General features: G+C 41.2%; 2 protein-coding genes across 2 annotated transcripts in view; both read right to left on the bottom strand.

Annotated features, from left to right (window-relative positions):
- Positions 1 to 17,004, bottom strand: part of LOC115123117 (nucleus accumbens-associated protein 2-like) — a 46,604-nt gene extending 29,600 nt beyond the window's left edge. Inside the window, exons 1-2 of the mRNA XM_029652430.2 lie at positions 16,231 to 17,004; positions 15,821 to 16,067 (exon numbers count right to left, since the gene is read on the bottom strand). The gene's annotated coding sequence lies outside the window, so the exon portion shown is untranslated. The remainder of the gene's footprint in view (positions 1 to 15,820; positions 16,068 to 16,230) is intronic.
- Positions 17,005 to 17,620: 616 nt separating this feature from the next.
- Positions 17,621 to 24,598, bottom strand: LOC115128903 (transmembrane protein 250). Its single transcript, XM_029659044.2, has 3 exons — positions 24,299 to 24,598; positions 22,145 to 24,144; positions 17,621 to 18,344 (listed from the first exon to the last, which is right to left on the bottom strand). Exon 2 carries the CDS (start codon positions 23,947 to 23,949, stop codon positions 23,530 to 23,532), a length of 420 nt encoding a protein of 139 aa, XP_029514904.1. The 5' UTR covers positions 23,950 to 24,144; positions 24,299 to 24,598; the 3' UTR covers positions 17,621 to 18,344; positions 22,145 to 23,529.
- Between the last annotated feature and the right edge of the window lie 3,033 nt (positions 24,599 to 27,631).

The following is a 27,631-nucleotide window of genomic DNA, read 5'->3' as shown; positions in this document are numbered from 1 at the left end:
ACTGGTACTCTACCAAACCTTAGAGACTGCTGTCCTATTTACATAGTAATTGAACATTGGTCACTTTAATAATATTTACATACTGTTTTATTCACTTTATATGTACAGTGGGGAGAACAAGTATTTGATACACTGCCGATTTTGCAAGTTTTCCTACTTACAACGCATGTAGAGGTCTGTAATTATGATCTCGCGATACATGGCCCCATCCATCCTCCCCTCAATACGGTGCAGTCGTCCTGTCCCCTTTGCAGAAAAGCATCCTCAAAGAATGATGTTTCCACTTCCATGCTTCATGGTTGGGATGGTGTTCTTGGGGTTGTACTCATCCTTCTTCTTCCTCCAAACACGGCGAGCGGAGTTTAGACCAAAAAGCTCTATTTTTGTCTCATCAGACCACATGACCCATTCCTCCTCTGGATCATCCAGATGGTCTTTGGCAAACTTCAGACGGGCCTGGACATGCGCTGGCTTGAGCAAGGGGACCTTGCGTGCCCTGCAGGATTTTAATCCATGACGGCGTAGTGTGTTACTATTGGTTTTCTCTGTCTGCCTGATTTATATAGCAAGCCACGGCCACGTGACTCACTGTCTGTTGTAGTGATAAATTTTCATGAATGGGGTGGTGTACCTAATAAAATGACCACTGAGAAAAGTTATATATATATATATATATATATTATTGCAGGTCGCAATTGTAAATGGAACTTGTTCTCAACTTGCCTACCTGGGCCTCCCGGGTGGCGCAGTGGTTAAGGGCGCTGTACTGCAGCGCCAGCTGTGCCATCAGAGTCCCTGGGTTCACGCCCAGGCTCCGCGACCGGGAGGTCTGTGGGGCGACGCACAATTGGCCTAGCATCGTCCGGGTTAGGGAGGGCTTGGTCGGTAGGGATGTCCTTGTCTCATCGCGCACCAGTGACTCCTGTGGCGGGCCGGGCGCAGTGAGAGCTAACCAAGGTTGCACGGTGTACCCTCTGACACATTGGTGCGGCTGGCTTCCGGGTTGGATGCGCGCTGTGTTAAGAAGCAGTACGGCTGGTTGGGTTGTGTATCGGAGGACGCATGACTTTCAACCTTCGCCTCTCCCGAGCCCGTACGGGAGTTGTAGCGATGAGACAAGATAGTAGCTACTACAACAATTGGATACCACGAAATTGAGGAGAAAAAAAGGGGTACCATTTTTTTTTTTTACTTTAAAAAAACATGCCTACCTGGTTAAATAAAGGTGAAATAAAAAATCGCGGAATATCCGTGTTCTAGCTTGATTTAAATTTAAAGGCAAAGTTCACGCGTTCGAGGAGACTGCATTCATGGTAAACGCTGCATACAGTATGTCGGCTCAATTGTAAATGACCATTAAAATGTAATGAGGAACGTCTGCGATATGGATTGAATCCAGCCCTTAGTAATCATAAAACTGCAGTAACAATACGATGTCGCAACAGTATCCCCTAATAGCAATCTAGCCAGGGACACAAAGTTTGCTGTAAGCATTGGATCAATCACAGCAATCAAAGGAGTAGTGCTGTAACATGGCTCCCTTCACTGCTTGCTCTCCTGGCTCGTCCTCTAGACATATTCCATGCAAATGTGTCATTGTCATTTACATGCATACTGCCAATGGTGTGACCTTGTGATTCAGGACAGCAAGGTCATCAACAGACTCAGGCAGGCAGAATGTCACTGTCTCATACAGGGACGTAGTTTCCGCTCAGTCTGAGGTAAGGTGAGGTGTGTGTATGCATGTGTGTGTGTGTGCGTGAGTGTGTGTATGTGTGTGAGAGAGGTGGTGAGAAAGTGTAGCATGTGCATGAGAGTGAGTGTGTGTGCATTTGAAAGAGAGAGAGAGAGACTGTTGGCTTGTGCTTGAGAGTGAGTGTGTGTGTGTGAGTTTGAAAGAGAGGGGGAGTGCTGGCTTGTGTGTGTAATATATGACACACAGAGAGCGACAAGGGTAGACGTGTGTGTGTGTGTGTGTGTGTGTGTGTGTGTGTGTGTGTGTGTGTGTGTGTGTGTGTGCATGCGTGTGTGGAGGACAGAGCTCGGTACACTATCCTCTGCAGTGTTCCTGTGCCATTGAGTCACCTGTTTTTAAGAGCGGACCTCCCTGATTCTATATGAGTCAGCAGAAGAGAGGGGAGAGAGAAAGGGAAAGAGTGAGAAACGAGATTTGAAACACAGAGCTACAGTACATGTTATGTGCAGGGAAAGTGAGTGAGCCAGAGAAAGGGGGAGAGAGAGAGAGAGAGAAAGAGAGAGAGAGAGGGAGGGAGGCACAGTGAGGAATGTGAAAGTCAGAAACTGTAGTAGGCTATATGCATATCAAGATTGGAAAATAAAAGAGTTTAAAAAAATGCTAGTCAGTGAATTATATCTGACATCAGAGTGGGGCAACATGGCACACATCATTCAGCATCACCGGTCACTGTCAGTGCACTCCAGTCACACCAAAACCTGCACAACACCCTCAGTATACTTCTGAACTGGAGCACAGAGAAATGGTTACAGGGAAACGACTATATTGAATTCCACATCCAGCAAGGTTTATCATATAACCTACAGAACTTCCATGATAAGGACTTGACACACTTCTGCTGTACTTTGCTGTGGGTCCGTCCATCTAAAAATGGTTTTATTGCTTCCACTAGCTTTCCACGGACACACACATACACACACAGGCACGCCGCTTTCCACGAGCACATAGATCGATATGTAGGCACTATTGCATATTTTCCAGAACATGTATGGCCATTATACATTTCAGAGGAGCCAGCAAGAATAACGCACTGTACGTGTGCTCTGGGTCATTAGACACCATTAGACATGCACCTGTCTGGGGAGTGGACATGACTGTTTATTCTAGTGCTATAGCCTAATATTGACTGTTGCTGTGGTTACGCCTATTGGAACTTTTCCAGAACATGTGTGTTCATTTCTGAGGAGTTAGCGGGATGACATTGTCTTTTTATTTTTGTACCATTGCTACGGCCTAATGTTTACGGTTGCTATGGTTACATCTGTGTCCTACATTCATGCACCCGTCTTAGGTGAGAACATGGCTCTGTTTCCATGCCCTTAATATGAAACCAAACTAAAATTAGTGCAAGGCAAAAAGGATAACGGTGGCCAAATGCCAGAGGGGATGAATCATAAAGAGGAGTTACTATGTGTGTGATGTAAGGATATAACCTGTATAAAGAGTGTGTGCCAAGACTGGAAAGGGAGTTGTTTTAATGAAACAGCTCAGCTTTTATTATATTGTAATAAAAATCTATTTGAACTCACAGGCTCCGGTATTTGAGAAATATTATTGACTGAATATTTCCACGACAGCACACAAGCGCACGCACACACACACAGAATTTCACGTCAGCGGACTACCAGACTTGGCTCGGTACTGTAGCAGTTACACCCCTCCATACTCCACATATACGTGTACTCAAATTACATGTCCCCTTAAATAACCTGTATTACTGGACACCCAAGGCCAGTCCAATCATAGGAGCTGTCTTTTCCTATAGACTTGGAGAAGGTTGCCTAAACACTATGCAAATAAACAGCATAGACAAACAATGAGCTGGACATGTTTTTGCATTAGATTTCCTTATATTTACATGGGATCGACCTCGAGTGAGCTTAGTTAAGTTGAGGAGGGAGATTCACGGGTTTTGCGTAATTTGGCCAGATGCTTGATGCTTATGCTGTCTGTCCAAGAGAGATTAGTCTCCATGTTACATGGTAGGATTCATATTAAGATTTTTGATTGTGGCAGCACTTTTAAATCTCTCAAAAGGTGTAGAATCACTGTTGTAACTCAAAAACAATGTAGCAATAGCATATTATAGTAATAAATACACTGAACAAAAATATAAACACAACATGCAACAATTTTGAAGATTGACTTCCTTCAATGAACTCAGTACAGTCAAATGAAATAAATAAATTAGGCCGTAATCTATGGATTTCACATGACTGGGAATACAGATATACATCTGTTGGTCACAGATGCTTTCAAATAAAAGGTAGGGCGTGGATCAGAAAACCAGTCAGTATCTGGTGTGACCACCATTTGCCTCATGCAGCATGACACATCTCCTTCTCATAGAGTAGATTAGGCTGTTGATTGTGGCCTGTGGAATGCTGTCCCACTCCTCTTCAATGGCTGTGTGAAGTTGCAGGATATTGGCGGGAACTGGAACTTGATGTTGTACACGTCGATCCAGAGTATCCAAAACATGCTCAATGGGTCTGGTGAGTATGCAGGCCATGGAAGAACTGGGACATTTTCAGCTTCCAGGAATTGTACAGTGTACAGATCCTTGCGACATGGGGCCGTGTATTATCATGCTGAAATGTGAGGTGATGTCAGTGGATGAATGGCACAACAATGGGCCTCGGGATCTTGTCACGTTATCTCTGTGCATTCAAATTGCCATCGATAAAATGCAATTGTGTTTGTTGTCCGTAGCATATGCCTGCCTATACCATAACCCCACCACCACCATGGGGCACTCTACTCACAATGTTGACATTAGCAAACCGTTTTCCCACACAATGCCATACACGCTGTCTGCCATCTGCTCTGTACAGTTGAAACCGGGATTCATCCGTGAAGAGCACACTTCTCCAGCATGCCAGTGGCCATCGAAGGTGAGCATTTGCACACTGAAGTCTGTTACGACGGAACTGCAGTCAGGTCAAAGGTGAGGACGACAAGCACGCAGATGAGCTTCACTGAGATAGTTTGTGCAGAAATTAGTCGGTTGCTCAAACCTACAGTTTCATCAGCTGTCTGGGTGGCTGGGATCTCAGACGATCCCGCAGGTGAAGAAGCCGGATGTGGAGGTCCTAGGCTGGCTTGGATACATGTGGTCTGCGATTGTGAGGCCGGTTGGACTTAATGCCAAATTCTCTAAAATGACTTTGGTAGAGAAATTAACATTAAATTCTCTGGCAACTGCTCAGGTGGACATTCCTGCAGTCAGCATTCCAATTGCGCCCTCTCACAAAATTTGAGACATCTGTGGCATTGCGTTGTGTGACAAAACAACACATTTTAGAGTGGCCTTTTATTGTCTCCAGCACAAGGTGCAGCTGTGTAATGATCATGCTGTTAAATCAGCTTTTTGATATGCCATACCTGTCAGGTGGATGGATTATGTAAGCAAAGGAGAAACACTCACTAACAGGGATGTAAACAAAATTGTGCACCAAATTTTAGCAAAACAAGTTTTTTGTGCATCTGGAAAATGATCTTTTATTTCAGCTCATGAAACATGGGACCAACACTTTACATGTTGCGTTTATATTTTTGTTCAGTGTATACTACTTCTAAAGTGTTACTGCACATTTCATTTATATTTCTATAACATGTTTCCTATCCTAATGACGCTACTCACAAACTGTAAAAAGCCAACCAATTGCTTAATCAGCGTTATTCTGTGAGTTGACCGGACTTATGAATTTGAACTAATGTGTTCAAGTTTGTTTACTCAACAAACTCTGCTCGAAGTGAGCTGAATTTGAACAAGCTTGTTGAGTAATATTGTTGAGTAGAAATACAAATTCATTCTGAAAACCACACCCATCCGTAGCATATTTCCCAGCATGCTCTATTACAGGTTGATTTTCAGAAGTGTATATTTCAATACTTGTGTTTTTGCATGTATATTCATTAGTTGATTAATCTTATGCTACACAAACAAAAATAATCAGCATTTCCCGAAACTAATCCAGCACAGTTAACAGTCAAGACATCATTTTAAAAAATCCAGCAACACAATGACCATGACAGGATCAATTGGAGCATCAGATAATGCTATGCTAATTTGCAGTGGTATAAGGGGGCTGTGTAGCAGAGACTGTGGCCGACTCAGATTCCAGGCTTTTCCACTGCCCTGCACTGGCAGTCCACCAAGCTCTCTGGCACAGATTGAACATACAGAGTACATACAGGGCAGGACTCCAGAGAGAGGGTTACTGGTGCTAACTCCTGCTGAGGTCTGACTTCTCACAGAGGTTTGATTTAGGTTAAGCATTCGCTCTTCAGAGAAATGCGTTTGTTACAATGTCATAATAGTATCATGACTGTGAGGGTCCAAATGCAAAAATAACTTCTACATATAAAGTCTTTATACACTGTATCATACTTGAAGTCTTCATAAGAATGACATAGATGCTTCACAAATCATCTATAAGGTTATATCATACTTTACAAAGTGTATGACGGGTGACATAACAGCTCCCTATGTCGGGTGCATTGCCTAATGTGACATAACCCACTATATCAATTCCCCCCAGGGCTCAAAACTGCGACCAAAACACTCGCATTTGCGACCCTTTGACTTGGCAGTGCGACACTAATTTGTTGATGATCGCGAGGGTGTCAGTAAACAAAAATATAGCTGGTCACGTAATTTTTTTGTTCACAATTACATTTTTTTTATTAACACGATTTAACAGTCATGTGCAATTGACAAAAAATAAACCATATGAAAGCATCTCTGCCTGCCCCTATTTCGCTGTCGAACTACTGTGCGCATGGAGAAGAGAGAGATGCATCCTAATAAGCACAAGCTTATGACTGTTGCTCAAAATGCAATTGCGGGAAAAAAAAGACAGTTTTCAAAGCAACTACGGTTGTCCTAGTTACAGAAAGTTACAGCTTTCTGTGAGTATATCAATTATTTTGCACCTGTATTGACAAATACATATTGAGTTCATGGCATCACTTTACGACCAGAGTCGGCTATGGATATGGTTTTGTTCCACCCACAGAGCGGAGCGCGCCATTTGCGGTGAATAGTCTTACATCAAGTAGCCTATATAGGCCTAGGCTTGGAAAGGATTTGTAGGACATTGCATTTAATGAAAGATTAATCAATTACCCTACATGGCTATCTAGCAACATGATCATATTTAGAGTTAGCAATCTAGTGTTTTGAGTTCCCACTTCCTCAGGTGGTGAATAATATAGCCCAGTGCCCTAGGTCAAAATGCAAAGATATACAGAGTAAGCATACACGACTCCAACGCATTTACAAACTGCCAGTGAGAAAAAGAGTTACCTTTGAACCCTGTGTAAATCTATCCAAATCAATGTAAGAACAAAAGGGCATGCTAATTTAATTTAAAAGATGACTAGTCATTATTTGCCTGGTTCTGTATAGAATGCAGGTACATTATGGGACCCAGGTCAGGCCATTATCGTTGCGCAGTGGCGAATAATTGGTGCGACCAAATCATGTACTGGGGCTATCAACTGAAAAAGTTAGTCTAGAGCCCTGTTAAGATGCAATTGCTGATATTACATGTGAGATTACACATGACATTATGTGCCCTATAAACTTGGTGCTTACCTCGTGCTCTGGCCTGGAGCAGGGCAGGTGTAACAGTCATGTGAGGCCTACAGTGTGCTTTATGCTAAACTAAGGCTATAACAGCTAACAGTAAACTGGACAAGTAAAATAAAGGCCTAGACCAGGGATCCCCAATTACATTCAGCCGTGGGCCGATACTCCTTGAGCGAATGGTCGGGGGGCCGATTACTCCTTGAGCGAATGGTCGGGGGGCCGATTACTCCTTGAGCGAATGGTCGGGGGCCGGAACATAGTTCTAAATAATTTGTACACTAAAAAATGACTGCAAGAATCCCAAACAGATAATAGTTTTTGACAAAAACAGAATCATTTCAAACCTTGATTACATTGGGATACGATCACATATGCCTCTCTATTTATGCGTGGGAATACTTGGGAACAGACTGGGACATCCCTACCGTAACCATAACCATAACCCTTACTTAACCTTAACCCTTACCTTAACCATTTTAAATGTCAACTTCAATAGGGGTAAGGATATCCCATGGATTCCAGATAGCAAGGACCATACATCCATTGGCCTAGACATGTCACGACTGAGAGCGCAAGAGCAAAGAATCAGTGGCAATAGCGAGCAGTAGTTTCCCCATGCTAGTAACGTTAGATAGCTTGTGCTGTAGTAGAGTGACAATGGCGAAGGCGGCTGCAGCAGTTGTTAGATATCACCTGAAAGGTGGACGTTGTTGCTCATTTGTTAGCGTCACCCTTTTCTAGATACATTTTCAAACTTAGTTAAATGATCCTCATCTGGTGAGTGGCACTGTTTTTTTTATTGCAGCTCACTTGCTAACAAACCATCTCTTTGAAAATAATGACAGTGAAACATTGTTGCATTTAAACTTTAGCTCACCAGTTAGTGTGAGGAACGTGATAAAATATGTTTGCAATGAGAAGTAATAGGTGGTTTGTTCCTTTCATTTTCAAAATGAAATTGTTATCTTTTTGTATTGTTATAATTGCATGGGTCTACTGGAGTGAATGGGCTGCTTATTCTTTAACATTATGTGATGCTGTGTGTGACTGCAGTCGCCTGTCTGTCAGCCGTGTCTATGACCAAAACTGGCTCTTCTTCAGCGCCATGGAGTGGACAGGTATTATGATCGCTGTCCTTTCAGCCCCATGAACCTGACACCTTTGATGTGTCACTTGTTGTCGCTATTGATGACAGTGTGACTGTGGTGTTAGGCTAACATAGGTTGTTTAAAAAGTGTGTTTTCTGTTTTGCTGGTCGCATTATTTTATGCTGTGTGTCAAATGTTTTGTCGGTGCCAGTTCTGTCTCTGTGTGATTCATTCATAATGTATAATGTATTCAAAAAGCATTGCTCTTCCTTCATTAGGAATAGGATGGTCCATCTACAGTAGATAAAATGTTGGGCGCATTAACTGATGTTATGTTTTCTGTTCTTTTCTAGATTTCTTTGTTTGACACAACATATTGTAAAATGTTTGGTCCCTCTGAAGGGGGTCATATAGTCATAGTTCCCCACTGGCGTATACTATATAAAGCATTTATAAGTTGTACTTCATTTTAAGGGGGACTAAGATACTGTGCAGAGTGAATAACATGGTAATTGAGATATCTTAGCATGCAATTGAGCCATCAGAAAAAGACAAGGTAAATTCAAATGCTGTCAAGACCACACAACCTCAAGACCCATTTAGTGATCGCTGGAGAGACGACTCCCATTGTCTTGTGTTCCGCCTTAGAACAAATGAATGTACATTTCACCTCAAGGTCTATGGACAGATAGGCTACACAAAAGTAATACCATTGACAGAGTGCTTCTGTATAGCCAAGTCTTATAGGTACTGTAGGGAACACTTCATTTCGAAGGTCTGCTATACGTTTTTTACACATTACTATAGTTTGTTCAAAACCTATGTAAATGAATTTACTATTATGATGACAAGTCCTCATAATAAATTATTAATATGTAGTGTATTGTATGTATTCACAAATGCTAATGATACTGTACATGAACAATGACTTAATGATTACACAACTATTCATGGTCCACAAACTATTTACTGATGGTTTTATAACCATACTGGGGCGGCAGCGTAGCCTAGTGGTTAGAGCGTTGGACCCGAAGTAACCGAAAGGTTGCAAGTTCGAATCCCCGAGCTGACAAGGTACAAATCTGTCATTCTGCCCCTGAACAGGCAGTTAACCCACTGTTCCTAAGCCGTCATTGAAAATAAGAATTTGTTCTTAACTGACTTGCCTAGTAAAATAAAGGTTAAAAAAAATAAGTGGAAACCGTTAGGAAAAGTGCAAATAGATTCCACTGATTTCTTTTCAGCCACACCAAGACAAATCTACTCTTGAGTTTTAGTATACATTGTAAAGGGAAACTGGACTCGTGATGCTATCAAAATGTCATTCGAATTTCATAATCATCCCACCCCTCAGTACTTCTCTTCATTTGCTGTAATGTCTATGTGCTGTCATTCATAGTGAAACACTTGGAACAGTAAAAGGCACACATGCTCTCTGCCGCTCTCTCATTCTCCTCCTCTAACACACACACACACACAAACTGGCGTGACATCCATGCCATGTGATCTTGCCAGGCGTTATGCCAAAGGCCAACCATGTCACTTACCAGAAACCTCACACAGAGAGAAAGAGAGAGAGTAAGAGAGAGAGTGTGTGTAAGAGTGAAAGAGAGAGAGGGAGAGAAAGGGAGGGAGAGAAAATGGCTTTTAGTTTTGCAAGAGCTACTCGTCAAACCTCTCCACATGGAACACTGAAAAAGCATATGAAGCATTATGACAATTCTGTTATCATCAATGTTCTTGAGGCAGTAGGTTCCAAGTAAAAAGGAGCACATTAGTTAGTCCTTATGTTAAATTAATATGGAGAGCATGTTTACTGCCCATTGTCTCAGTTCTTGGAAGACTTCCTCTAAAGCACAGAATGAGCCAAAGTAATCAAATCAGTTACCTTTCAAGAATCTTAATAGCTCTCTCTCTCTCCCTCGCTTTCAGTGAATGTGTAGGTTAATAGTTTGTCAGTTTGTATGTGTGTGTGCATGAGTTTATGTACACTGTTTTAGTAGGTGAACAGTTAACAAAACACACTTATCTTCTCCACTTTCTTTTAAACCTTCCTGGTACAAGGAGTTACACTGCTCGAGCTTCCTGAGGAAAACTGAAGAAAGAAATATATAAATATCAAGCACACCTTCCTAATATTGAGATGTACACCCTTTGGCCTTCATAACAGCTTCAATTGGTCGGGGCATGGACTCTACAGGGTGTTGAAAGCGTTCCACAGGTATGCTGGCCCGTGTTGACTCCAATGCTTCTCACAGTTGTGTCAAGTTGGCTGGATCTCCTTCGGGTGGTGGACCATTGTTGTTACATACAGGAAATTGTTGAGCGTGAAAAATCTAGCAGTGTTGCAGTTCTTGACACAAATTGGTGCGCCTGGCACCTACTACCATACCCCGTTCAAAGGCACCTAAATCTTTAGTCTTGCCATTTCACCATCTGAATGGGACACAATCCATGTCTCAGTTGTCTCATGGCTTAAAAATCCTTCTTTAATCTGTCTCCTCCCCTTCATCTACACTGATTGAAGTGTAGCATGTGACATCAATAAGGGATCACTGCTTTCACCTGGATTCACCTGGTCAGGCTATGTCATAGAAAGACAACGTGTTCCTAATGTTTTATACACTCTTCTGTTTACCACCCATACCTTGTCACAACTCAACTGATTGGCTAATTAAGAAGGAAAGAAATTCTACAAATGTACTTTTTACAAGTCACACCTGTTAATTGAAATTCATTCCAGGTGACTACCTCGTGAAGCTGGTTGAGAGAATGCTAGAGTGTGCAAAGTTTATTTGTACTATTTTCTATACTGTAGAATAGTATTGAGGACATAAAAACTATGAAATATGACAGCTTTACACATTCTTGGCATTCTCTCAACCCGCTTCATGAGGTAGTCACCTGGAATGCATTTCAATTAACAGGTGTGCCTTGTTAAAAGTTCATTTGTGGAATTTCTTTCCTTCTTAATGTGTTTGAGTCAATCAGTTGCATTGTGACAAGGTAGGGGTGATAAACATAAGATAGCCCTATTTGGTAAAAGACCAAGTCCATATTATGGCAAGAACAGCTGAAATAAGCAAAGAGAAACGACAGACCATCGTTACTTTAAGACATGAAGGTCAGTCAATCTGGAAAGTTTAAACAAGTGCAGTAACAAAACCAGTCAAGCACTATGATGAAACTGGCTCTCATGAGGACGGCCAAAGGAAAGAAATACCCAGAGTTACCTCTGCTGCAGTGGATAAGTTCATCAGAGTTAACTGCACCTCAGAAATTGCATCCCAAATAAATGATTAACAGAGCTCAAGTAACAGACACATCTCAACATCAACTGTTCAGAGGAGATTGTGTGAATCAGGCCTTCATGGTTGAATTGCTGCAAAGAAACCACTACTAAAGGACACCAATAAGAAGAAAAGACATACTTCTTGGGGAAAGAAACACGAGCAATTGATATTAGACCTGTGGAAATCTTTCCTTTGGTCTGATGAGCCCAAATTTTGACCGCCGTGTCTTTGTGAGATGCAGAGTAGGTGAATGGATGATCTCTGCATGTCTGGTTCCCACCGTGAAACATGGAGGAGGTGTGATGGTGCTTTGCTGTTGACACTGTCTGTGATTTATTTAGAATTCAAGGCACACTTAAACAGCATGGCCACCATAGTATTCTGCAGCGATACACCATCCCATCTGGTTTGCGCTTAGTCGGACCATCATTTGTTTTTTTCAACAAGACAATGACCCAAAACACACCTCCAGGCTGTGTAAGGGCTATTTGACCAACAAGGAGAGTGATGGAGTGCTGCATCAGGTGACCTGGCCTCCACAATCAGCTGACCTCAACCCAATTGAGATGGTTTGGGATGAGTTGGACCGCAGAGTGAAGGAAAAGCAGCCAACAAGTGCTCAGCATATGTGGGAACTCATTCAAGACTGTTGGAAAAGCATTCCAGGTGAAGCTGTCATCAAGGCAAAGGGTGGCCACTTTGAAGACTTTTTTAAAACACTTATGTGGTTTCTACATGATTCCATATGTGTTATGTCATAGTTTTGATGTCTTCACTATTATTCTACAATGTAGAAAATAGTAAAAAATAAAGAAAAACCTTGAATGAGTGGGTGTGTCCAAACGTTTGACTGGTGCTGTATATATCTGACAAACAATCCACTGTTGACCAAACAAGAACCAATGCCATGCTACACCATCTACAGTTTAATTTAATCTTCCATCCAATATGCCAACATTAGTTCATATAATGCAACATACAACTTCGCTAGTTAGGCTCTATTGATAGGACAACCCACACTGTAGCTAAGGCCAGACACAATCTGAGAAGGCAGAATTTCCTTAAGCCCTCAGAAATGATTTGAAATGAACAATATAATCAACATATCAAACACTGCTACTACAAATGCACTGTAATGGTAACAGAATAACTACAAATGAATTGACTAGATATTCTCAGAATTCTTGAAAGATGGTGAAAAACATCTCTACAGATTGTGTCTCACCATACCAGATAAACATCTATCAAACTTTATTTTCAGTCCATTCCAGACAATAATCCCAAGACACATATTATATGGGGAAAAAGGAAAGAAAAAAGTTTTGAAAACATACCAATAACTAAACACACACACACGTCAAACAGAATCAGGCAGCACAGTATGACAGAACCCACTTCACATCTAAATGACAGGAACTGTGTACTGAACTCAGTTGACGACATGATGGGATCTGTGACAACACTGCTGGCCCAGAGCAACCATACATACATACAGTAAAGATGATGAGGAAATAATGTATGTCTGCCCTGTATCACCTACCATGCACACTGCCATCCCATTGCCTCATTATCATCTCTAGATGGCCTCACAGAAAGAAGCCAGATGGGTAGGGCCTTTTTACACAGAGCATTTGTAGTGTGGTCCCTCCCTCCCTCCCTCTCGTCAAGTGCACTAGTTAAACCAAGGAGCCAAAGAGACAGAAATCAAGGCGTTATTTTTCAGCTAGCACTGTAAACAAAGAATTAGAATCTCATCTCAAATATTGGTTGTCAAATGAATAACATTTACCCCCAAATACTATAAGTGAAATATTTTCTCGCACTCCAAGCACCAAGTACAGTAGCAACAGTAGTACAAAAATATGTACTGGTAAAGCAACATAGTGGGTGGGTCCTACATGCTGGATAATAAACACAGAGGTGGAAGGTGACAGTAAACCTAAACATTTCCTTTACAGTTGATTGCCCCGATGTTAAAGAGTCCATACTGTTCAGCCAAGCTTCTGATGAAGGGTAAAGCCAGTTGAGCGAACCCTACAACCTCTCTCTCTCTCCCTCTTTCCCTACCCTTTCTCCCCATGTACGTGTCTCTAACTGTGTGTGTCTCTCTCTCTCTCTCTTCTCACCGCCCCCCTTTGACCCCCGTGGAATGTTTCGTAGTGTGGAGCCTATGGAGGAAGGGCATCCCAGGACACAGCATACAAAAATACAGCTGTTGGGCGCCATCACAGAGTTTGGCAGCCGTCCAACTCAAAGATGGGCGACGGTAAAGGCCTCGGGTTGAGAAAAAAAAAGAACACTCTTTCCATGTATGTCGTTGTTAAACATTAAAGATAAGAACTTGGCAGTACACCTCGTGGCCCTCACTGACTTCCCAGCAATAAAGCAAAGAACTATGAAAGAGGTGTCATCGTGTGGAGTCTATAGACAGGCAGGCACGTACAGACCTACACACAAACATACACTGAGCCTTTAGGTTTAGATTGAGATCATAAGCAGAGTGTTGGGAGTCTCTCTGTCTGTATATTCTTCTCTTGTTTGGTATGACAGCTGAGATGGATTTCACAGTGTTGAGAGCTGTGTGTGAAAGGCAAACCTGTAGGCTTGGAGTGCTGGATGTCAGCCATGTTAGTTAAAGCTACACACACACACAAGAAGCAAATGAGGCCAACCTCTAACCCGACACCGCCCATTCCACCTCATATTGATGAAAACATCTTGGAAAGATAAAATATAGGGGCCATCTTGCAATGTACTGGTCTATGAATCATGAATCATCTCTAAACAAGAAACACTAAACAACAGAAAGTGTGTGTGTGCGTATGTGTGTGTGTGTGTGTGAGAGAGAGAGAGAGAGAGAGAGAGAGAGAGACAAAAATAGAGAAAGACAGCAGAGAGAGAGAGAGAGAGAGAGAGAGAGAGAGAGAGAGAGAAAGCGAGAGTAAGAGTAAGAGGGAGAGCAGGAAATGAAGAAATTGCCACGAGCTACATGCAAGGCCCAAACAATACAGTAGGCATTGTGTGTAGTCACATGTCAGGGGTTTCATGGGATGCAGACAGTAACACAGAAGTCAGACCCCAGGTCATAGAGAAGCACTGATCCAGTATGGTACTGTCAGAGTAAATGGTTGTAAATCAGGGACCAACAAACAGCAAGGATGTAGCCTATTGATTCCATCGAATCGATAATGGACTATATAAACTGTACTATGCATTTATTCACAAACAACATAATTTATAAGTATCCTATGGAGACACGTGAATAAGGCAGGCACATTCAAACGAGTACAGACCCATAATACAGTATCAGATAGAATTACAAGAAAACATCTTGGATACATTTATAAGCACTTCTCTAAACTGAAACCTTTATAGTCTACTCCTAATGCTTTGACAGGTATAGATTGATTTTCTGTACACTATGACTTAACATGTTAAGTTAGCACTGAGGACATAAAAGTACTAATATATATAAGGTGGTTGAAGCCTATATTAATAGCACACAATATGCCGGTCTGATTGCAGTGAGTTACTGTAGCCTCTCTCATTTGGATACCATAACTTTAAGATCCACAGCTATGAATAGGCTACATGGTATGCAACATATGTGTGGGTCTATGGTTAGGCGGCTACATGTGTTGTATAATGCCTATAGCCTACAGGGGTGCGTTTTTGGTTGAACTTGATAATGACGCAATGACCGATATCATTCCACTTTCGCCACTCATCCTGTTTGAAACATTGCAGGATATCTTGTTGACTAATAAAAAAGTGTTACATTTCATACAGTTAATTGGCAAAGTATCATAACATTTCAAAACATCTGCACAAATTCCTGTAGTCTACTTGAGGGTTATATTTTTCGGAAATTCAGTTGCATTAAATCAACATCATGGTTCTAACAAAACCTCAAAATCTACGAAATTGTTATTCTACAAAACGATAATTGATGTAGGCTATCAAGCGATGGATATGAAAGATGGGTAGATTAACTCTACATTACGAGGAAATAAAACATGGCAAAAACATATGCGTTAAATAAACACTATAGGCGTGTATATCAAACCAAGTTGAAGGCGAATTTTACCCGGTATGTCGGTCCTCCATAAAATGGTAGTCAGTAGTCGGCACTCCGCACAGCGTTATTTCTTCAGATGTAAAGTTTGCAGGGTCCGTGGCCGTCTGTAGCACAGGCAGGCCCCGAGTGCACCTCGATTGCTAGCTCCAAGGACTGTATCGCTCGCTCTCCTATCTTGAACGATCGCCCCCCATCTCTCTCCTTCTTTGCGTGCCTCTAGTCCTTGTGCAGGGTGTGAATTCCGATCACATGGACGCTATATGAATTGTGCGCAGACTGACATCATTATACATGTGATATACTTTCATCAAGACAGCCTAGGCGTCTAGAGGCTACTGTATAGTCTTTCAGATGTTACTGTACTTTATTGTAAATACAATAAACAGTTGCCATAAAGGGCATGTGGTAGGCGTACTCACCTTTTAGTTGACACCTTTACACGAACTCGGTACACTCTGATGAGTCTTAAATGCGTATTTCCAAACCAAATTGTATTCATATGACAGAATTCAGGACAAAGGAAGCAGCTATACTTGACCAAGTGAATTGTTTTACTCTATGAAGGGTGCGCTCTGGAGTGCATTTACATGCACGGTTAACTCACGTGGCCTATGCGACGACTGTTGCATGACGTGTATGTGTGTAGTTTATAACTTTGGATACCGACTGCGGGCTACATAATATAACATGACCTCAAGTCAACTGTCCCCTAACTACTGTATCCGTTTTACTGTAGTGAATCCACATACCACCCCCTAATGTCAGAAAACAAAATTGATTTACATTCACTGACATGCCTCAGTATATCCATGACTACAGTATATACTGTATTTCCATAAAAGCTGATATATTTCATGTTTGTAAGCCATGCCCTTAAGCCTTAACTAACTGTGCTTTTCGAAACCTAAAGCAGTTGATCATAACTATGTCTGATTGATAATTAAAATGAGGCAGAATATAGTCCCACAAATCATTAAACATATTTGAATGTGTGCATATCAACACAGTGTATACTATGCCCACTGGTTATATAAAGTAATTGGTAATGGTTAAAATCACACCGTCATTATTATTGTATACCTTTTAGAATGTATCCTAATGTACAGTATATCCTTATACAAGTCAATATTGTAAAATAACTATTACAACACAATAGGGAAATGTGTCTATACAGTACCAGTCAAAAGTTTGGATACACCAACTCATTCAAGGGTTTTTCTTTATTTTTTACTATTTTCTACATTGTAGAATAATAGCGAATACATCAATACTATGAAATAACACTTATTGAATCAAAGTGGCCACCCTTTAACAAGAGTATGCAAAGCTGTCATGAACGTATCCTCTGCAGCAAAAGGTAACTCTGGGTATTCCTTTCCTGTGGTGGTCCTCACGAGAGCCCGTTTCATCATAGCGCTTGATGGTTTTTGCGACTGCACTTGAAGAAACTTCAAAAGTTCTTGAAATTTTCCAGATTGACTGACCTTCATGGCTTAAAGTAATGATGGACTGTATTTTCTCTTTGCTTATTTGAGCTTTTCCTGACATAAAATGGGCTTCGTCTTTGACCAAATAGGGCTATCTTCTGTATACCAACCCTATCTCGTCACAACACAACTGATTGGCTCAAATGCATTATGAAGGAAAGCAATTCCACGAATGAACTTAACAAGGCACACCTGTTAATTGAAATGCATTCCGGGTGACTACCTCATGAAAGCTAGTTGAGAAAAGCTAAGAGTGTGCAAAGCTGTCGTCAAGGCAAAAGGTTGCTACTTTGAAGAATCTCAAATATAAAATAGATTTAGATTTGTTTTAACACTTTTTTTTATTCCATATGTGTCATTTCATAGTTTTGATGTCTTCACTATTATTCTACAATGTAGAAAATTGTAAAAAATAAAGAAAAACCCTTGAATGAGTTGGTGTGGAGCTGGGTTCATCCAAAATCTTGGGCATGTCCCAAATCATTCAAATGGTTTTCTTAACTCCTTTCCTTAATATTGAGCGCTGATCTGAAATAGACTGACTAGAGAAAGCAGTATGGTGGAAACTCAGCTCTCTTACTGTTTAAGTACTGAGATGCTGTGACTATAACTAGTGCTCCATTTGTAACCAAGTGGGAAGTGGGAATTTACCACACACTACTGGAGAAATATCCACTTGAATGGCCTCTAACTGATAATTACTAGTGTGAAACTCGTCCATCATCCTGAGTTCCCACATGCTGACCTGACGTCACTTACCTCGGAAATGACCTGGATAACAGAATTTTCTGCAGTTAAATGCAACAAAAACATTGCTTTTTATAAATGATCTGTTAATATGGTTTTTGAACACTATAATTTGTTTACAAGCATGATGATAACTGCACTTTTAGTTTATGGTTTACACAGTTTGTTGGCCATTAGCCAATAGGCGTTTCTGAACAAGTTCAAAGCATGTGAATGCATCCAACTGGTATTTACGACTTCACAACTGGTTGATTCACACCTCCCACTTGGTTACGAATGCAGAAGGTCCTGGACAGGCCCTAGGGTTGCAGGAAAGGGAACAAGGAAAGGAGAAATTAAGCAGGATCTTGGTACTTAAAATGAACAATGACACACAGTTATAATCACTGATAGATAAATGTTATGAATAGGTTTTCATTCAATAATTTCAGCCTGTCCTTATCAGATCAGTCCTAGTGTAGGAAAGAAGATGAGGAAAGGAGGCTATATAAGGCCATTGGGACACAGCCATGGCCATTGTTATGGTTGGCAGAGACCGAAGGTGTCTGGCTGTGATTGGCTACTGTGTTCTCAGGGAGGCAGAACAGAGCGTTGTCTCTGTGAGAACGATTCTGGGACCATGTGAGGAACTATATTTTGATATTATGAGCGCTTCACCCAAAGCCACTCACAATAACTAACTTGCATTGTTACAGACTCAATGACACAGCCCCAGCAACAGGCCATGTCCATGGCAGATATTATTGGTATTAATAAGACAATATGTACACAGGCTTATCCATATATTTTACAGCACGATACATTAGCTTTTTTTTCTCAACAGAGGATGTATAAAATAATAATGTTAGCTACAAATATAATGTCTGTCACCTGGGGAGTCAATTTAAACACCCATACTGAATATATCCTTTATTTTTAGAATAAACATTGTCACTTGTTTTCCTCAAATTCATACAAAGACAGCATGTTTTTTTCCTTCTAGAGTGTTGAGGGGCATACTATCCCTCATACGCCAAACTAAAGTAAGATTTATTATTACAGAAGTCTTAGTGATATGGTATATATGCACCCACATTTTGCAGGCAAATAGCACCAAGGCGTGTCACTCAGGGATTCTTGAAAGTCAGGACAGTCCTTGCCGGCAGGGAAACTTTATTTTTTTATACAGTGGGGCAAAAAAGTATTTAGTCAGCCACCAATTGTGCAAGTTCTCCCACTTAAAAAGATGAGAGAGGCCTGTAATTTTCATCATAGGTACACTTCAACTATGACAGACACAACGAGATAAAAAATCCAGAAAATCACATTGTAGGATTTTTAATGAATTTATTAGCAAAATATGGTGGAAAATAAGTATTTGGTCAATAACAAAAGTTGATCTCAATACTTTGTTATATACCCTTTGTTGGCAATGACAGAGGTCAAACGTTTTCTGTAAGTCTTCACAAGGTTTTCACACACTGTTGCTGGTATTTTGGCCCATTCCTCCATGCAGATCTCCTCTAGAGCAGTGAGGTTTTGTGGCTGTTGCTGGGCAACATGGACTTTCAACTCCCTCCAAAGATTTTCTATGAGGTTGAGATCTGGAGACTGGCTAGGCCACTCCAGGACCTTGAAATGCTTCTTACGAAGCCACTCCTGCGTTGCCCGGGCGGTGTGTTTGGGATCATTGTCATGCTGAAAGACCCAGCCACATTTCATCTTCAATGCCCTTGCTGATGGAAGGAGGTTTTCACTCAAAATCTCACAATACATGGCCCCATACATTCTTTCCTTTACACGGATCAGTCGTCCTGGTCCCTTTGCAGAAAAACAGCCCCAAAGCATGATGTTTCTCCCCCATGCTCCACAGTAGGTATGGCATTCTTTGTCCTCCAAACACGACGAGTTGAGTTTTTACCAAAAAGTGATATTTTGGTTTCATCTGACCATATGACATTCTCCCAATCTTCTTCTGGATCATCCAAATGCTCTCTAGCAAACTTCAGACGGGCCTGGACATGTACTGGCTTGTGTCCCTGGCGGCGTAGTGTGTTACTGATGGTAGGCTTTGTTACTTTGGTCCCAGCTCTCTGCAGGTCATTCACTAGGTCCCCCCGTGTGGTTCTGGGATTTTTGTTCACCATTCTTGTGATCATTTTGACCCCACGGGGTGAGATCTTGCGTGGAGCCCCAGATCGAGGGAGATTATCAGTGGTCTTGTATGTCTTCCATTTCCTAATAATTGCTCCCACAGTTGATTTCTTCAAACCAAGCTGCTTACCTATTGCAGATTCAGTCTTCCCAGCCTGGTGCAGGTCTACAATTTTGTTTCTGGTGTCCTTTGACAGCTCTTTGGTCTTGGCCATAGTGGAGTTTGGAGTGTGACTGTTTGAGGTTGTGGACAGGTGTCTTTTATACTGATAACAAGTTCAAATAGGTGCCATTAATACAGGTAACGAGTAGAGGACAGAGGAGCCTCTTAAAGAAGTTACAGGTCTGTGAGAGCCAGAAATCTTGCTTGTTTGTAGGTTACCAAATACTTATTTTCCACCATAATTTGCAAATAAATTCATTAAAAATCATTTTTTCTTTTTCATTTTGTCTGTCATAGTTGAAGTGTAGCTATGATGAAAATTACAGGCCTCTCTCATCTTTTTAAGTGGGAGAACTTGCACAATTGGTGGCTGACTAAATACTTTTTTGCCCCACTGTAGTTTTATACTTTATAAAGGAGAATTTAAAATAATATATTTTCAATATTACACATTTCCATATCAGCTCTGTAACTTGAAATTCTATTGTCCTGAGCAAAGGATCCCAATTTGAAACTCTCTCTCAAAAAAAACTGCCAATAGTTAATGTAAACTGAAAAATGACCTTATGTAGTTTCTTGCAATAGCCCCTTGAGTTTAAAGAGTATTTCTCTCAAAAACTGTAATTCCTAAAAAAATGTGTCCGGTGATGTTGTGAACTCCGTCCCATGTTTAAAATCCTAAATTAATCAGGAATGAGCATGGTCAGCTCCACCATTCATGTCCCCATTATACATGTATGTATAATGGCCACACATGGTCTGTCATTAAAAAATAAACTTTTGATAGATTTAAACAAAACATTGAAATCACCACGATGACAAGTTCACAACTATAGACTCCATCTGCATGATAGGATATTAATTTTGGAACAAATATATATTTTTTATTTTATTTAACTAGGCAAGTCAGTTAAGAACAAATTCTGCTTTACAATGACGGCCTACACCGGCCAAACTTGAACGACACTGGGCCAATTGTGCGCCGCCCAATACGATCCAATCACGTCCGGTTGTGATACAGCCTGAATACGTTAGAATAAATTTGATTTTAGAGTCATACAGCAACTTCGGAAGAACACATTTGCTACTTTGTATATTACTTTAATGAAGATGGAAAAAATAGTTTTTTTTGTCAACTCCGTAAAACATCAACTCTGTCAGATTTTTGTCTAACATCAACTCCGTCAGAGTGCTGAAAGATCTGATAGAATGGTTATATTTATATTGGGGGTTTTCAAATAAAACAGTTTTGTACATTTGACAAATGTTTCTATTGAAGCAAAAATGTCTGTTTTGAGTATTTGTTGTCAACTCCGTCAGTGGCTTGTCAACTCCGTCAATGATGGCCAGCCCTATTAAAATCGATATTTTAAAATATTTTAAATCACTGTTCTGCAACACATGCTTTTCAACTATTGACACATTTGCTGTGCTAGACCGAATGGATGTTTGCTTAATAAACGTTGTTTTATGTTTTAAATCAGGAAAAACATGACAAAATGCTAACAAAATTAGTCCGGAAGCATTATATAGCGCTATAAAACAAAACAAAAAGAAGTTTGGAGATTAGATTATTCAAATATGTAATTATAGCAATGTTAGAATGAAACAAGCAAGGCCTTTAAACACTTGTTGGACAATACATGTAAAAATGAAATGCCTTTTATGGTGTCTGACAGAGTTTACATAAATCCAGTTAGTTGTATTTTTAAAAATAAATATACAGAATTAGGTTGTTCCTTTGCATGGTTTGATATCTAATACTAATATACATACACTACATGACCAAAAGTATGTGGATACCTGCTCAATGAAAATCTCATTCCATAATCATGGGCATTCATATGGAGTGGTTTTCCCTTTGCTGCTATAACAGCCTCCACTCTTCAGGGAAGGCTTTCCACTAGATGTTGAAACATTGCTGTGGCGACTTGCTTTCAGTCAGACACAAGAGCATTATGAGGCCTGGCACTGATGTTCGGCGATTGGGCATGGCTCGCAGTCGGCGTTCCAATTCATCCCAAAGGTGTTTTATAGGGTTGAGGTCAGGGCTCTGTGCAGGCCAGTCAAGTTCTTTCACACCAATCTCAACAAACCATTTCTGTATGAACCTCGCTTTGTGCACGGGGGCATTGTCATGCTGAAACAGGAAAGGACCTTCCCCAAACTGTTGCCACAAAGTTGGAAGCACAGAATAGTCTAGAATGTTATTGTATGCTGTAGTGTTAAGATTTCCCTTCACTGGAACTAAGGGGCCTAGCCCAAACCATGAAAAACAGCCCCAGGACATCCTTCCTCCTCCAACAAACTTTACAGTTGGCACTATTGGAGCAGGTAGCGTTCTCCTGGCATCCGACAAATCCAGATTCGTTCGTTGGACTACCAGAAGGTGAAGCGGGATTCATCACTCCAGAGAACGCATTTCCACTGCTCCAGAGTCCAATGGCGGTGAGCTTTACACCATTCCAGCCGACGCTTGTCATTGCACATGGTGGTCTTAGGCTTGTGTGTGGCTGCTCTGCAATGGAAACCCATTTCACGAAGCTCCGAACTAACAGTTTTTGTGCTGAAGTTGCTTCCAGAGGCAGTTTGGAACTCGGTAGCGAGTGTTACAATTGAGTATAGATGATTTTTACGCGCTTCAGCGATCCCGTTCTGTGAGATTGTGTGGCCTACCATTTCATGGCTAAGTCCTAGATGTTTCCACTTCACAATAACAGCACTTACAGTTGACTGGGGCAGCTCTAGCACGGTAACATTTTTACGAATAGGCTTGTTGGAAATGTGGCATCCTATGATGGTGCCACGTTGAAAGTAACTGAGCTCTTCAGTAAGGCCACTCTACTGCCAATGTTTGTGTATGGAGATTGCATGGCTGTGTGCTTGATTTTATACAACTGTCAGCAAAGGGTGATCCTGAAATAGCCAAATCCACTCTTTTGAAGGGCTGTCCACATACTTTTCTGTGTGTGTGTGTGTTTGTGAAAAAAAGTATGATTGTTTGGTCTTTCATGAATCCCTGCACTATATAATCTGTCCACCTTTTATTCCTGGTCACCCTCATGCCTTCATCACAACTGCTGCTGTGTGTAGTGTTTTGGTACAAAATGGCTGCCGTGCATCACTCAGGTGGATGTCTGACATTGGCATAAAACAGTGATCCATGGTCTGTTGTAACCAGACGCTCGCTACATGTCCACAAACACCAAGAAGCACCAGCCCAGGCCTCCCACCAGGAACATTGTGACCTGCATACTGTAGATGAACAGGTTGTTGAGCACCCCAAAGTCAAAGCGCCGGTGTCCTAGCAACAGCAGGATCACGGACAGCTTGTACTGCAGCCGCAGGAAAAGGCGCGCGCTCACGTACTGCAGGCAGAAGAGAGCAGACAGCGACACCCAGAGGAGGGAGGTCAGAAGGCTGCAGCCAAAGTAGAGCAGGAAGCGCAGGAAGCCGTACATGCAGCGCGAGCGCAGGTACAGGTCAAAGTTGTTGTACTTGGTGCGCACAAGCTGGGTGGTGCGCGCCGGCCCGCAGGCCGAGTGCATGCAGGTGGTGTGGGGGCCATGGAAGCTGCGCACTCGCCGAGGGATAGGGATCACAGGCATGAGTGGGTGAATTGAGGTCTAGGTTTCTGCGGGGAGTCCCGGCAACAGGCTTCGTCCTCTGCTTCAGGGGTGGTGAAGGTTAGCATCATTGGCTGGCTTTTAGTGCTTAGCACGGGACCACAGGCATGGAATGTAGGTCTCTGATTAGGCCTGTTTGGTGTATGTTGCTACGTGCATCCAAAAGGCAACAGGGCTCTGTAAAGAGGGAACAACATATTTACAAATACACATGGACAAGGAGCTCTCCATCTCTCTCACACACACACACACACACACACACACACACACACCTATTATGGATGTAACCTAGACGTGGTCACTGGGCCTAATGTGCTCAAATTGTACACACCGTTCGTTTAGAAAATGGACATTGAGTTTTCTTGAAAGATGTCGTGAACACTGAATTCTCAGCAATCGATTTGATGCTGCATGACTTTCTCAAACGTCTTCCTATTCACCACAATGGTGGTGGTGCGCTCTGAAACGACTGATGCAAGTCAACATGTTATAACTCGTTGCACAAAGACATATACCCAAAGTAACAAACTGAGTAGTTGCAGCAATTCCCTCGGATACCACGTTCCTTTGATATAAATGGCTATACTTGCTAATGTAACTCAACAGCGGCGGTAGGGTGTTGCTCTGACAACCGGTGAATACGTCCTGTCGTAAAATATTTGTCAAAATCCGAAATTTAAAGGAGAAGAGCTCTAATTATTTGGGATTTTACTCTAGCCAATAGAGTACCAGAGTATGATTCATAATACCCAGCAGTCAAATAGGGAAATGGTTCCAATCGTTTTTCCATAGGGAATTTAAGAAACACTTAACATATGGTCTGTGTTTCGTGTAGGCGTACCCTGGTGTGACCTTTTGATAACCGTGTAAATCTCTCTAGGACAAGGTGACTTTTATCAATATATTTACCTGCAAAAAAATAAATGTTAATTAGCTGCTAATGGGGCTATCATAAAGAACTGCAAATACCATGTGATCTGGACAAGACTGCCAAATCGAGGCAATGGTATGTATCTCTGGATTAACTATCTAATGTTAGCTAAATGTAGTAATGAATAACTTGGGGAAATTTCATTAAATTGACAAATTAGTTAGCAACAGCTAGCTAAATGTCCATAAATGTTTAATGCTTTTCGACCTGTCCCCAAATTAATATAGTTGGTTCAGAGTTTGTTTTGATATTTCAACCTACATGTCCTGATCGCGTCTGGTCTGGGTGGACAAAATCAACATGCATGTGATGGCACACGCGGTCGAACGCACGCAAGTGGTCTGGTCAGCATGCAAGTCTACACGAAACACATCACTTATTTTAAGTGTTTCTAAAATCCGCTATGGGAAAAAAGTTATGGTGTAAAAACGGTTGGAACCATTTCTCTGTTTGACCGCTATGTTGTATGGGTATTATGACACCTCCACTGTGGGTCTCTATTACATTTTTTATTGGTTTCTTACCTGTATTTGCAACGAATTCTACAACACCAAACAACTGTAAATTATGAATAGGAAAAAAAAACATTGTGATGAATAAACATGTTATTGTGTGAAATGGACACGCCAGGCTACCTCCTCAAAGTTCAATTTGTTTTAAACTTGACAGGCTAATAATTTTCATGAATGTGTGAAAACTAAAGAAATCAAGCCAAACTGTAATAGTATTTGAAATTAGTATTTGAGAGAGATTGGAGGTAAAATACATGGCCACCTCATGTGATTCCCTCACAGACAAAGATTACCCCCAATCTGTCATTGGAATAGTGGGAGAGTGAACTGATAGTGTCACTCAAACATAAAAGGCCTAAACTCTAGGTTTGGTCATAGCCAGCGCATTGCAGTCATTCCTAAAACATGTAGGCCTAGTAAGTGTGTTTTGAAACCTGAAAATGTATCACATTGATATCTAAATATGTTTCATAGATGATAGCCTACATCAAGGCTGTCAAACACATTCCATGTAGGGCCTAGTGTATGCTGGTTTTTCCTTTCAATTAAGACCTAGACCACCAGGTGAGGAGAGTTTCTTACTAATTAGTGACCTTAATTCATCAATCAAGTAGAATGGAGGAGCTAAAGACTGCAGACACTTGGCCCTCCATGGAATGAATTTGACACATCTGGCCTACTTTAAAGTTTATCTAAAAAATAACTTATGGCTTACGATCAGTAACCATAAATTCTTCATAGCCATAAGATCCTCAAAGACAATACAGTATTTCAATGCACTGAGACACATTTAGGAAGCATTGCAGCTTCTGATGTCACTAGGTCCTGGAGGGGGGTACGTGTCACCCCGGTAAACTTGCTCTAACCTCTCTATAACTTTTCCAGCAGATCAAGCAACCTTCATTGGGCAGATTTACGAGGTGGTCGAATGATTACATCCTGGCCATTTGTCAACCGGCCAGACGGCCAGGGGAGAGACAAGGCAGCCGCAGATAAATCATAAACAGAAGCGTTTTTAAAGAGTTTATTACAGTCGTTAATGGTGCGCCGGATCACTTTGTGCAGGATTTAAAGGTATATTATGCAAAATCAGAAACACTAACCTTATAATACTTGATCAAACATGCATAAAGCTGTCGCCGAGGCTGAATAAATTCTCCCAATTAACTTGCTTCCAGATTGTGATTGCTTTTACTAATTAAATCAACAGTGTAATAATTTGAGTGTGGCTGATCTGATGTCTGATTTGGGAAAACAGAGATAAGGACTTCTGCTGAGACCTCTGGTGAAGATGATTAAAAACAGGAGGGCATCTATTCCATCCATAACAAAATGATTTATTTCCCTACATGTCCCATTGTCGCCCAACTGAGCTGCTTTGTAGGGAGGTATCTACTAATCTTATTAGGTTATCACCACATTGTCACGTGGTCACATCACAACCAACCTTCTTACAGCTTATTTGCAACGTTGTGACAATGTCATGCAGCCTATTAGTAACAAAACCATGTCAACTGTACAAATGAGGAGAAGTGCCATGAAAGATTGTAAGAAAGATACCTAGAGCCTCAGATTTATAGGCTAGGCCTAATGGATGGCACTGGCGACTAGAGGGTATCTGTAGCCCAGCTCAGTTGGTAGAGCATAATGTTTGCAACGTCAATATAGTGTGGGTTCAATTCCTGGGACCACCCATATGTACACACATGACTGTAAGTCACTTTGGATAAAAGCAGCTGCATTTATATAATATATTTGAATATATTAAATTGTTGGTGGAGTGGAAGGAGGGAGTCGCGGCACCAGGAATCCAAGTTTAGTTTTCTTTTTTTCTTGTACGACTCCAAAGAGAAAAAGGCAAAAGTCTTGCAGGAACTTTGGTCAATGAATACAGTATTGGCACAAAAAGAAAATCTAAGTAAACGGCTGGTTTAAATAATGACAATTATAACCTTGCAGTAGGCCTATAATAAGCCTGCATTCACTTGGACACATTCACATGCTTTGAACTCATTCAGAAATGTTGATTGGTTAATGGCAAACAAGCTGCATCAGCCATAAACTAAAAGTACAGCTATCATGCTCGCAAACAAATTATAGTGTTCAAAAACCATATTAATAAATAGCTTTTTATAAATAATGTTTTGTTGTTGCATTTAACTGCCGAAAATGCGGTTATCCTTTAGTAGGTGACGTAAGAGGTCAGCATGTGGAAGAAATC

Source organism: Oncorhynchus nerka, linkage group LG4, assembly GCF_034236695.1.
Source record: "Oncorhynchus nerka isolate Pitt River linkage group LG4, Oner_Uvic_2.0, whole genome shotgun sequence".
Taxonomy (NCBI): domain Eukaryota; kingdom Metazoa; phylum Chordata; class Actinopteri; order Salmoniformes; family Salmonidae; genus Oncorhynchus; species Oncorhynchus nerka.
The sequence above is the reverse complement of the archived record's forward strand: the minus strand, read 5'-3'. Positions and strand labels throughout refer to the sequence as shown.